Here is a 12,227-nt window from a genome sequence, read left to right as displayed (position 1 = left end):
CCCCCCCCCCCCCCCCACCCTAGAACAGGAGACCTCGGGAGGGCAGAACTCTAGTCTCATTTCTCTGGTTTAGGAGAGGGACCGGTGTGTGCCCCTCGCTCTGGCCTCCGCTTGTTCTCCTGCTTGTTTGGTGTCATCCCTGAGCGAGGGTGGTGCTGATACAAGTGCTTGTCTGCCCTGCTGTTATGGGGGCTGTCTGTTGAACGCGTGTGGGTCTGTCCCTCTGCAATGGATGTGAAAGGGAGCAGTTTTTTCCCATTGCAGCCACTCTGCCCTGCCTTTTGTTTCCTCCCCGGTGACACGGACGTTCTGCGTGTGGCCCCAGGACACAGCTCCGGCTCCCGGGGGTGACCAGCGCTGCTGTCGGGGAGGGAACCGGGGACGGGGCCAGCAGCAAATGGACACCGTGCCCCGTGGGCACCTTTGTCCTTTGCCATTCCAGGCTCGGTGACAAATGGAGCGGGACGAGTGGCGGGGGCAGTCCCTGTGCCCAGCCTGGCCGTGGCATCTCCCCACGGGGCGAGCGGCCACTGCTGCCCGGTTGCCCTCCACTTACGTCTCCGGGCGGCCGCCCGTGGCTCCTCCACGCTGTAGACGGAGAGGCGGCTCACCCCGCCGCAGACGGAGCCCTTCTCCCCCTTGCACTCGCTGTTGCACTCCTCGGCCTTGGCGGCGGTGGCCGGCAGCGTGTTCCCGCAGTAGCACTCTGCCCCGTAGGCCAGGCCCGCGTAGCTGTAAGCCCTGCGGGGAACAGCACCGCGCTGTCAGGACCGGCACCTCGCCTCCTCCCGAGCCCGTCCCCGTGTTCGCTTCTGCTGCCCGGCCCTGGGGACCAGCATGGCCTCCTCGCGGCGGGTGGCCACCTCGAACCACAGGTGATGGCAGGGAGCGGTGATGGTCAGAGCCCACGCGGCACGGCCTGCCTGTGCCCAGGGGTCCTCGGGAGGGCGAGGTGGGCTTTGCCCCCAGTGTAGGCACCCGAGTGACAGCCACGGCTCCAGCTGGCCAATGTGCTCGTGCCGTTCCCATGCATTTGTCCATAGCTTTTTTGGTTTTTTAATATTTTAGATCAAAGATTTGGGCTAGGAGGCAAGTATCTAACAAAGAGTATCTAACAAAACTGTAATTTTTGACCAGGACAACAGAAAATGCCTTGTAAGTAGCCGTGCTATAATAAAGCAGACAGGGAACAGTGAAATAGACTACTTTAAGCAAGGTAGCAGAGCTGCACCACGCCTGAAGGTATGAGAAAATCACAGTTTTTCACAGATCCTATATATTTAACATATGATTTTCCCATTTCAAGTTCAGATCCACTTATTGCCAGAAAAGAGAAAACTTGTAGTGGAAAAATGCTACTCACCTCTCAGCGCAAGCTTCCTGGCAGTGAGATACTGTCATCTTTCTTAAGTCATAAAACACAGCTCCCTTCAGTGTCCTCTCCCTGGAATCATCGCTGAAGCATCCCACGTAGGTGCCTGTGTGCATGTGAGAGCAGAGTCAGGCGGCGCGGAGGGACGGAGACGGGAGAGGGAGAACCCACCCAGCGCTGGACGCGGGGCTGTGCCCAAGGGAGTCACAGCCCTGGGGGACCCCTCTGCCCGTGCCTGCCCGGGTAGGTGCTGCTGAAGGGGTAGGATTTGAGTGGAAATGCAGTGAAGTGAAACATAAGTTTCCCCTTCCCTGGGTTATTTAAGCATCTGCCTTTGCAGACCCAGGCTCTGCCACCACCCTGGGGCCCCAGTTCCCGCGGGCGGCTTGGCTCCTGCCCGTTGGGGACAAAGCACGGCCAATTTCTATGGAAAAGGTAGTCTTCAAAATGCTATAGACCTTGAGAAATCTTGTTGAATTTCTCCCAAATTTTCTTGAATATCTCTGGTTGAGAATAAGACGTTGCAAGAGAAATATTAAGAAAATCAATTTTCTTTGGGTACATAGAGTTATATTAAAGCTATAATGGAAAGATAACTTCCGTCTTAACTAGGCAGCACCGTCTCGCTATCGCATTGAACTATCTCTCTTTCTCCAGTGCAAATGAATCTTTTAAAATACATCTTGCTTTACTTAGCATATGAAAGATAAATATTTCTCTTAGACTGCATCCTATGTTAAGCCTCTTTTTTTTGTGTTCATGAACAAAATACTATAAAAATCCAGCCCATGTTTTAATATATGATTGGAAGGATGATGTAGAGTCCCACTGTTATACAACAATTGTGTGTATATAAGTACATTTTATCGTTAAAATATGAAGGAAAAAAGGAAATTTGATTTCAGAAGTAACAGTATTGAGATGATAACACAGGGAAATTAAATAACGTGAGTTGTGGATAGGAAGAGAATATATGATGAAAAATGGAACTAAAAAGCATTAACAATAAAATAATCCACAAGAAAAAGAAAGTTCAGGCCAGTCTAACAGATCATGAATCTAGGAAAAATAAATCAACATTTAAATATTGCAAACACAACAGAAGATTCAAAGACCTGCACCTCACTAATTTGCAGATGCGCAATTAGAAAATTCACAAGCTGTGAATACCCACCCCTAGCATGCTGTTAACGAGGGGGAGGTCACACACCTGCAGTGGCAATGTTCTACACTTTACCGAGGCTTTTGGCTTGGGCACTTTGGTGCGAGGCAGCAGCAGCCCCGGCGAGGAGGTGGCACGGGGGCCGTGTGCCCTCCCAGCCCTGCACCCGTGTCTCTCTCACACCCTCCTCTGAAGGAGGCATCATAGGTTTAGTAGGAATGTGGGGGCCAGCTTCCCATTTGGACTGGGACAGGTCCAGTCCTGTGCCTGGCACCGATGCCCTGCAGCAGAGGGAGTTCCCCTGGGCCTGGGGCAAATGGCCAGCAGCATGGGCAAACACTGGGAGCCTGTCTCCCACCCAGGGGCTCTCCGTCCCTTGTGATCCTGGTTTGGCCTCGGGAAGGGAGGAAGGGCTGTATGGCCCACAGCTTGTCCCCCTGAGAACAGTGTATTTGCAGGGGTGTCCAGGGCAGGAGCACCAATGTGTCTGCAGTAGCAGAAGTTAGTACGTGCTGGCAGCAAGGAGGCACTTCTGGACCTAAGGTTTTGTGTGGTTTTGGATAGTTAATTGAATAAACCCCGATTTGAAAGGGTTCCCTGTTCTGAGAAAGAAAATCAGTTAAACAGTGTTTATCTCTGCCTGCTTGAAAAGAAAATAATTCAAATTATGGAAGAATATTTCACTGTCTGGGCTTCCATTCAATCAATAAAACCGCACTTTTGGAGGAAGCTGCAGCTCAGCATGACCAGGGACACCAGGATTACACTTTGGCCTGTGCTTATGCTCAAGAACTGGTTTGGGAGCAGCAATGAGCCAGGAGGAGGTGTTTCTGCAGGGACACTTCGTGGTGCTCGCCCCTCTTTTCCCAGGATGTCCCCAGGAGGAGGCGCAGGGTGTGTGTGTGCCCGAAACCGGGGGTATGACCCTTACCTTTGTGCTCAGCTGTGGGCTTTATCGCTTTAAATCCCGCTGTTTGCATGGGCTCCTGGTCGCTGATGAACCTGTGAAACCACCTCCTCCGCAGCTGCCGGAGCTCTGAGTTGCGGGACACAAGCCACCGCGGGCCATGCCGCTGGTCCAGGGCCGGCTCCTGCATCGCCTCCATGGCCACCAGCAGCCTGGGACTGGGGTTTTGCAGCGTCCGGGGCTCTGCCATCCCGACCCCCGCCATCCCATCCAGCATTGGCAGGGCCTGATTTGCAGAGGTCCCACGTGAACCTTGCTGGATCACCAAGCGTGTCCGCTGGAGCAGCAGGAGGCTGCCGGCCATCAGGTAAGCTGCTGTGAGGAAGAAGAGCAGAAACTGCGTCCGACGGAGAAACTTCTGCAGCCTGAAGAAAGCTTTGGCCATGCCCTTACTGGAACCAGGCCCTTCACACCTCCCAATGGGCCCCGAATCTCCGCCTGGCCGGGTGCAGGGTCCTGCCGTAAGTTCAGCCCATCCCTTCGGTGCCTCGTCCCCACGAAAAGCCGCCTTCTCAGACGGCTGCGGCAGAGGGAGCAGCCTGGGGCAGCACGGCCACTGCCTCAGGAGTCCAGCTGGCCCAGGGGCTCCCCATGTCCCTGGGGCGATGCCATCCTCCTGCTCTGCCCAGGCACCAACAGCTGATGCTGGAACCTGGAATATCAAGGGGGAACAGTTGGTTCACATCCAAATAGAAAATACCTGTCATCAGGGTGACTTTCCCCCACCCAGCCCTTTTTTTTTTCCAATTGAACCTTTCTCCATCTATTGTTTATAATTGTGCACTATGAAAACTATCATCCAATGAGAAGGACTGATTAAGCAGATGCTAGTTTCAGATCTTCAGCCTTACTTCTTTTCTTCTTTCTTTAACTTGGAATGAATGCGAAATACCTTTATGATGAGGTTATTTCTCTTGGGGAAAAAAGTTTTTTGTTTTCTTTTGTCAGTAGCCGACATTTCCGTTCTTTGTCACTGCCTGGAACAGGCAGCCCCAGCATCAGCAGCTTCTTAGGAAGGTGTTACCAAATCCCTTCCCTTCAGCCTAGCAGTAGTGAAGCTACAGATGCAGACCAGGAAGAAACAGCGGTGTGGGGAAAAAGAAGTTGCATCAACTCACAATAGATAGATAATTATTAATCTCTTTCTGCATAATAAAGGTAGGCTTTTTGCTGACGGATGTCTGGGGCTCTGTACTGACGGAGCTGTGGGAGTTGCTGTGCGGGTTGCTTTAAAAGAAACCAGAGATCCTGCTATTTTTTTAGTAGATTTCTATTGTGCAATATGGACGAAAACTAGTGAATGTTTCAAAAAAATTCATTTCAAGTTTCCGCAGCTATCTCTTGACTTGCTTCTGAGCTTTATGGGCTTCTGCCCTGCTGATATATTCCACGATGGGACTGTCTGGGTGAGAAAAGCTCCTTTGTGCTCTGGGGAGCCTTTAACCTCCTGGAGCCAATAACAGCTGGCATCTCCCCATAAGTTCCTGTTTTCCCAGTCTGTCACTTCTCTCTGGAGCCAGGCAAGTGCTGAAAAAGATAGTGTTTTCCAGAAAAGAAAATATTATGGGTTTTGTTTAACTTGCATTTGGGGTACACTCTTGATATCCACACTCATGGCAAAGAAACAGTATCTGCGTTAAAGTTTTGTGGATATCCATTCATGCATCTTTCTTAAATCGATGCTACGTTTCCAGTCTCTACCCATTCCATTTCTTATTTAGTTGTGCAACTTCTTTCTATCTTAAACAGCAACCAAAAAGAAACGCTCAAAAACTTCTAGGCCAAAAATATATTAAAGCTCAGCTGAATCTTCTGTCAGTTGAGCCTGAATTCTTTTGTGGGACCTTTCAGCCTCAGCTGCTGAGCAGGGGTGGCATGAGATAGGAATCCCCATCTTCTAATCTTACATTAGGTGGTCTTGAGGGCCCGATTTAGATGCTTTTTAAATTTTTTTTTTTTATTTTAAAGTTTGTATGTGCTGGTCTCAATTGTATCGGGTGGAGTAATGTCCAAAAACACTCGCTGTATTTATCTCTACACTTTCTCTAAGGGCTCAGTCTGAGAAGCAGTTAATGCTCTTCCCACCAGTACCTGTGGGTCCATCAGCAGCTCCTGAGAGCTGGGGCTGCAAAGGGCGAGGAGGCACTAATGTGCTGTAGTCAATTAAGATCACTTTCTCCAGCGCCAGTCACCACAGCTCCCTTCAGATCAGCTCCAAAGCCAAAGAAAATGCATTGATTTACACCAGCTGAAGAGCTGACCCTTAAAGTTAAATTATTGAAAATCTCTGATCAACGTTGTGAGTGCTCAAGAATTACAGTAAAAGGGTCAGAAGTATCTAGACAGATGAACAGGAAATTACCCATAATTAGACGCTGTGGATTGTTACTGCTCTAATTTATCTGAAGAAATACTGTCTATCAGCACAGGTGTGGTATGATTCTGTAGTTGTTCCTGACGTGGAGCTACGGGAAGCTTGAGCCGTTCCCAAAGCACGTGTCTAACCCAAGAGCAGGATGTGTCTATGCCCTGTATCAGCCCTCTGAGGGTCCAAGGGGAACGTGCCGTGCTCCTTACGGACTCAGCGCCCCGAGGCGCTGGGGGCAGGGGTGGAGGTGCTGTCTGTAAGGCAAAGGGGTGGCCCCCTTTACTGAAATGCTGCTGCGAAGCCTCATCAGCGAGGTGATGGCGGCTGCAATCACACAGGGATTCAGAAGGTTTAAGGGGTTTTTTGCCCCCAGCAGAAGATGAGGTTGGATACATTTATCAGATTGCAATCATTTTTGCCCAGCTGTAATTCAGGGTTTCCGAGCTCTCTTCCGACTCACACAGAGTCACCCAGTTACAACAGCAAGGAGTGCTCTGGGCCAGGGTTCCCTGGCCCTTTGTGCTGGGAGGCAGCGCCAGGGCAGCCTTTGGGCACCGCTAATTAGCAATGCCAAGGGCGGCCGCTCAGCTGGAGAGGGAGCAGGAAGCTGTGGAGCGGAGGTCGGGCACGTTATGCTTGAACGGCATCAGTGGCCCCGTTTATCCCGTTTATGCTACTGTGTGCTGAGTCTTTCCATGGGTTTCAGTGGGGTTTCTCTGTGTTTCAGGGGTGTGAGGTAGAGCAGGTGGAGGTTGAACTGTCCCCATGGCGAGGGGACCTGCAGCTTGGCCGGGCAGGTTGTGGGATGCCAGGGAGATGGGTCTGGCCACCACTGGCCCGAACAATCCCTGGGGGTGTGATGGCTGTCCCCCATCAGTGGGATGAACAGCAAACACCTGTCTGGGCACCGGCTGGACCAGGGGCTGCCCGAGGCATCCCTCCTGAGTCCGAGCATCCGGCACGCTCTGCATCCAAACTCCAAGAAATGTGCGGCATAGCTCCTGTGGGTCTGCCCGGTTGGTTGGTTTGTTTGTTTATTTATTTACTAAGGAGAAGCTGATTCTGGGTCTCAGAAGGCTAACTTTGCCTTTTCCCGGTGCTTGGAAAAGTTTAAACGGCACCAGCCAATTTCACTGCAGTCAATACGACGTGTATAAATTACCTCCAGATGCATTCGCCCTCAGTACAGTTGCCATGACAGTACATTGTAGTAAAAACCAACCAAATAAATAAGCAGACTCTCCGCCCACAGCAACTGCTGCAAATGTGCAACTCAAAAATTAAATGTTGCTTTTTAGTGGGGAAATAGCGGAGTGCTGCTGACATAAAAAAGAGTCATTTGATTTTTCCATAAACTGCATATTGCAATATCATCAAAGTATGCCTAAAAGAATTGAAGTGCATCACTTTTGATGATGATTTTAAAAAGGAAAGAGAAAGGAGGATATGAACTAGTATCTGGTAATAGAAAATGTATCATTTGTCTTTTTCATACATGTTTCACTTAAAATGAATGGAGTGAAATGGAAGAAGAATACAGTCTTCTGTTCCTATTTCGGTTCTCGCAGCCAAAGGACCACATTAACTGAGAGTTGAATTAGTCAGTAAAATCATAAAATTATAATTGAAAGGACTTTGAGATGGGCAATGAAAACTGTTACACAGTGGAGAAGACCTCTAGGTGAAGAGAACAATGAAAGGGTTAATGCTGTGACACAAAAACAGGGAAAATGCACTGGCCAGGATCCACTCTGGAGTGGTGAGGGGTAGGATCTGCTGGGTGCTGGGCCTTCAGCACAGAAAGGGTCCCCTGCGCCATGAGAAGGTGGTGCCTCTGGTGGCTGTGGGTTTATAAAATGGATAATTACCTGGTTAGCGAGGGCAAGAATTTGATGGGGTTCAGAAAAGCATTGAGTGATCTTATTTCATAAAATATGAATTGATTCACTTTAACAGTGATGGGTGATTCTTTAACTGTTCAGAAGTCAGGTAACCGTTCAGGTGTTTGAGCAGCGTTTTCACTTGTTTGTGCCTGAAAATTTTTGTCTGGAAATGTCATTAGAAAAAATAGTTTGAGGTATTTTTTCTGTAAGACCTCTATATACACCTACAGGACTGAATGCAGAGCTGAAACATATATCTTCCCCGAAATCCCAGAATCTCAAAACATGAATCTGTTTTGATCCGTTTCCTAAACCGGGCAATGCTGCGATTCCTGTCGCTGTCTCTGGGAAAGCCTTAAAAGGCTTAAAGACAGGTCCCTCTAGATCTGCCATGCCTTGGCCACCAGTGGCTTCGCTGGTTGGTGGCCACATTTCAGAGCCGGTCCCAGTGCTGGGGAATCCTCCCGAGCATGTCACGGGTGGGTTATTCGTTAATTCAGGTGCCCTCAGGGTTCAGTGTGTGGTGCCGGCTCTCAGGGATGCTCTCCCAGGGGTTCTGCATGAACCCACCACGCTCGGGCAGGGCATGGTCCTACCAGTGCCCACAGAGAAGTTGCTTTGCTTCCCTGTGACCTCCCTGTGACTTCCAAGCTCAAGGAGCAGTTACAGAATTTTTAAGGGGAGACTGAATACTGTCAGTGGTGCTATGAAAGCTGGTAAAGGGTGAAGACACTAGAGAGTAGCCCTGGACTTGCAGGGGAGGAGTTGCTCAGTTGAGGGCTGCCCCTGAATAGGCTGCTCGATGCAGGAACCGGGGTCAATACGACATTGGCGGCTGCAGTTCATTGATAGTGGATCTTGTCTAAAGACCAGCAGGATTTTGCAAATTCAGAGTTCTTGGCATGGAAGCAAGACTATGTTTTCCACTGTAAACTGAAGGGAATTGGACTCATGAACACTATTTTTAGAAAAATCCATCCCTCCTCCACATTTCTCCTTTCTTTCATCAGCTTTCTTGAGGACAACTGCAGTCAGTCAGGACCCAGCTGGAGGGCCCTGGCTCGCAGCCCTTCGTTTGGGGATCCACTGCCATTTCCTTGAGGCTGTTTGGAAAGTCAAGGCCAACATTGTGCTGCGTGAATGCGGGCAGGAGGGAAAACTCTTGAGAAGCTGTAAACGTAGTGTTGGGATCCTGCCAAATATCTGCAGTTGCCTTTATTCTGATGGGTAAAAGCACCCTGAGGAACCCTGAGCATCTGCCAGTCCCAAGGTGGCCCACGGCGAGTGCTTCTGGCAGCCCAACTTTCATAGGTGGCCAGAGCTGTCTCTTGGGTTTTGAGAAAGAGGTTAAAAAGATGACAAAGGGTAGATGTCTGAGCTCTCCCCTTGTACCTCGAGTGGAATTGGCAGAGAAATTCCACATTTTCCCAGTTTCCAAATCATGGGATAAGAGAGAAAAATGAAACACGTTTGTGTGGAAAGCAGCACGTGCTACAAGTAAAGCTTAGAAGAAATCTGGTACTCTGCTGTCTTAAGCCAAAATCCACTCAAATCAAGACATAGGTTGATGCTGATGGATTTTGGCTCAGGTCCATTTATACTTTTTCTAGCTCCTTAAGAAAGTGTCATGTGGACTCCTTGCACCAACTAAACAATGTAATTTAGGAATTTATGCAAAGGAAAGAAAAAGAGGCGATTTTGCAATTCTGTCACCTTTCCTAGGATATTCTTTCACCAAAAAGAAAGGAAATTTTTGAAGAAGAGTTACTAGAATATTAATTTCCTTCACCAACTTAAACACATACTTTTCTATGAGATAAGGTCTATGGAATACAAGCTGATGGTTGACCTTCCTGGCAGTATCAGGGTGGTGCTCAGACAAGACCCAGCTGGAACCCCCAAAACCTGCCCTTTCCCGGGCGTTTGCCTCTGAGGGAGAGGTCGGAGCACCCTCCAGCTCTGGCCCCGCAGGGGTTCCCCCCGCGCTGCTCCGAGAGCCCACCGGGCTGTTAGGGCAGCCCCATCCCCACGGGCAGGACATGGGACAGCCCTGGTGTGGCTCCAGCCTGGCACAGTGACACGCCACGCGGCTCCACAGCCGCTCACGCTGCAGCTTTGCTCTCCGGTTTTCTCATCCCTGCCCTTCCTGCAGGCGGGAATGTGGAGGTGCTGCTCCCTGTGCCCGGGGAGGGGGTGAGTTAGTGCCCTCCTTCGCTCAGGCACATCCCGCATCTCCCTCTGTGCAAAACCACCACGTTTCTCGGTTCTGCTGCTGCAGAACTTGCTGAGGGCTTATATCTAAATACAATAAAAGCATTTCTTCCCTGTCCCTTCCCAAGCCACCTCCAATTTTTTGAGTTAGAGAATAATTTCACTCTTCTACCCCTTTCCCATCAAGATGAAGATTATTATCTTGGGGGGATTTTTTCTGTGAGTTAATGAGGGTGCCTAAGAAGGGACCTTCAGCATGTCCTGACCCCTGGAGCCCTGCTGTCACCCAGCTGCCCTCCCCAGAGAGCTGCCCTCGCTCCTGGGCTTTCAGAACCAATAAACGCTTCTTTCAGCTCACAAAGTTTTACTTTCCAGGAGATGGATCTGCGCTGACACTGCCCACACACCCAGCTCGTGAGCGACTCTTTCCCAACACAGTCCTGCTCCAAGTGTCACTTCAAGCACAGTGTGAGGTCTGTCAACAACCAAGAAACAGGCAGAAACACCAAAATCTGTCCACATGCTGTTGAGGTGAGTGCTGCAGCTGGGGAGGGCTTTCTGGCAAGTTTACCATTTCCTCCCTCGCCTCTCCTCCCTTCCCACAGTATCTTGGAATTGAGCTTGCTCCAAGATGTGTTCAGATTGCAAAGTTATCTTTGATGGTGATATCAGGTTAAAACTGTTAAATAATGATGAACTGTGATAGAGCAGAAAAAATATTTATGCAGAGATAGTAGAAAGATGGAGAAAAGCTCTAGAGTCCATAAACAAGTCAAATCAAGTTGAAAATGCAAAAGTTAAAAATATATGTGCTATCCACTGTATAGAATATGGGGGTGTTTTACAGCTGGCAGATAATTCAGCTTTAGGGGGGAGAGGCAATGTCACGGAACAGAGCTGCAGCCTGGAGAGCCTGCACTAACCCCTGCAGATCTGGTCACGGCAGCTCCTTCACTAGAGATTCCACTTGGAGACTAATTCTCTAGCACGGGTGGGTGTAAATCCAGGCACTAGTTTTGGTGGGGACCGCGGCAGCCCGTGGTGAGGGATGCAGAGGAGCCTGCAGGAGGCAGCGGGTCCGGGCAGGGTTCCAGTGCCAGCCTGGAGCAGACACCGACCACGGCAATAGGGCACTTCTTCCATGAATCCAGTACTTCTTACCCAGCTCACTGGTAAAGCAATAATCAGCAGGACCGATTCCATGCCCGTGTGGAACGATGCAGCCGCATACACACCTACATTTCCATGTACAGGCACACACAGGTATGTATGTGTGTATAGGTTCTGTGCATGGAGGGATGTGCGCTCCAAAGATAACGTATAATCTGCTGTCACTGCTCACTGATAAACTGAGACCTGTCAGCAAACATTATTCTTGAACCTAGAAAGTATTTTGATCAATAATAAACCATTCATGCATAATGTATATCCCTTTGATATTAAGAACTCAAGCACCCAGCAAATGATACTTTATCTGCAATTTCAAAAATCCCCAATATGGTTCTGTGGCTATGGGCTGAAGTTTTGGAAGAGACTGTTGTAAAAAATGTAGCATATATTGATTTTTGCCTCATCCCCAGTAGCTAGAGATGATTTCCTCACACACAGGAAAAGATCTCTACCGGAATTAAAATAACATGCAGATCTGTAACTAAATTGCAGGTATTCAAAAAGTGCCTTTCATAAACCCCTCAACATCCAAATTCCTGCAACACCCACCTACTAAAAAATGTTAGAGTCCATTTATTTAGCACAAGGATGCTTCAGAAGCTGTTTGGAGAAGCAGAGCATTCCAGGCTGCCTCGCCAGGCTGTGTCACACCAACACACTCGCATTATCCGTCCCTACTTTTCAAGTATAATGTTTTGTGGATGCTCAGAGAAGGGTGTCTCAAGAGCAAACTGCAATCTTTATAAATAATGCAGCTAAGCCTCGCGTGCTCAGATGCCATGGATAAATTTAATAAATCAAACAGCCATTCAGACCGCAATGAATGTTAATACCTCAGCCTCTGCAAAAAGTTCTCTGGCTATTACTTGTGCCAGGGCCAGCTGACAAACAGCTTTGCAGAAGCCGATAATGCAACTGTGTGAGAAAAGGAGGAAAAAAGCTCACCTTTGGTTGGTGGTGGAGGGGCTGCTGTGGTCGCCAGGCAGAGTCCTAGACAATCCGGTGCGGCGCCGCGCAGAGCTGTAACGCACGGCCGAGAAGCTGGTAAATCCTGCCCCCCCTGCCCTTCCCCCTAATCCTCCTCTGCCCCCCCC

At 49.4% G+C, this 12,227-nt stretch overlaps 1 protein-coding gene across 2 annotated transcripts in view; it reads right to left on the bottom strand.

Moving 5' to 3' along the window:
• Positions 1 to 12,227, bottom strand: part of WSCD1 (WSC domain containing 1) — a 24,912-nt gene that overhangs the window by 12,125 nt on the left and 560 nt on the right. For both annotated transcript variants that reach the window (XM_014965191.1, XM_014965112.1), the window contains exons 2-5: positions 12,079 to 12,153; positions 3,466 to 4,153; positions 1,364 to 1,478; positions 557 to 741 (exon numbers count right to left, since the gene is read on the bottom strand). In XM_014965191.1, coding sequence (XP_014820677.1) covers positions 557 to 741; positions 1,364 to 1,478; positions 3,466 to 3,886 — 721 coding nt within the window. In that variant the 5' untranslated portion in view covers positions 3,887 to 4,153; positions 12,079 to 12,153. The remainder of the gene's footprint in view (positions 1 to 556; positions 742 to 1,363; positions 1,479 to 3,465; positions 4,154 to 12,078; positions 12,154 to 12,227) is intronic.

The sequence above is a fragment of the Calidris pugnax genome, unplaced genomic scaffold, assembly GCF_001431845.1.
Source record: "Calidris pugnax isolate Ruff unplaced genomic scaffold, ASM143184v1 scaffold45, whole genome shotgun sequence".
NCBI lineage: Eukaryota > Metazoa > Chordata > Aves > Charadriiformes > Scolopacidae > Calidris > Calidris pugnax.
The sequence above is the reverse complement of the archived record's forward strand: the minus strand, read 5'-3'. Positions and strand labels throughout refer to the sequence as shown.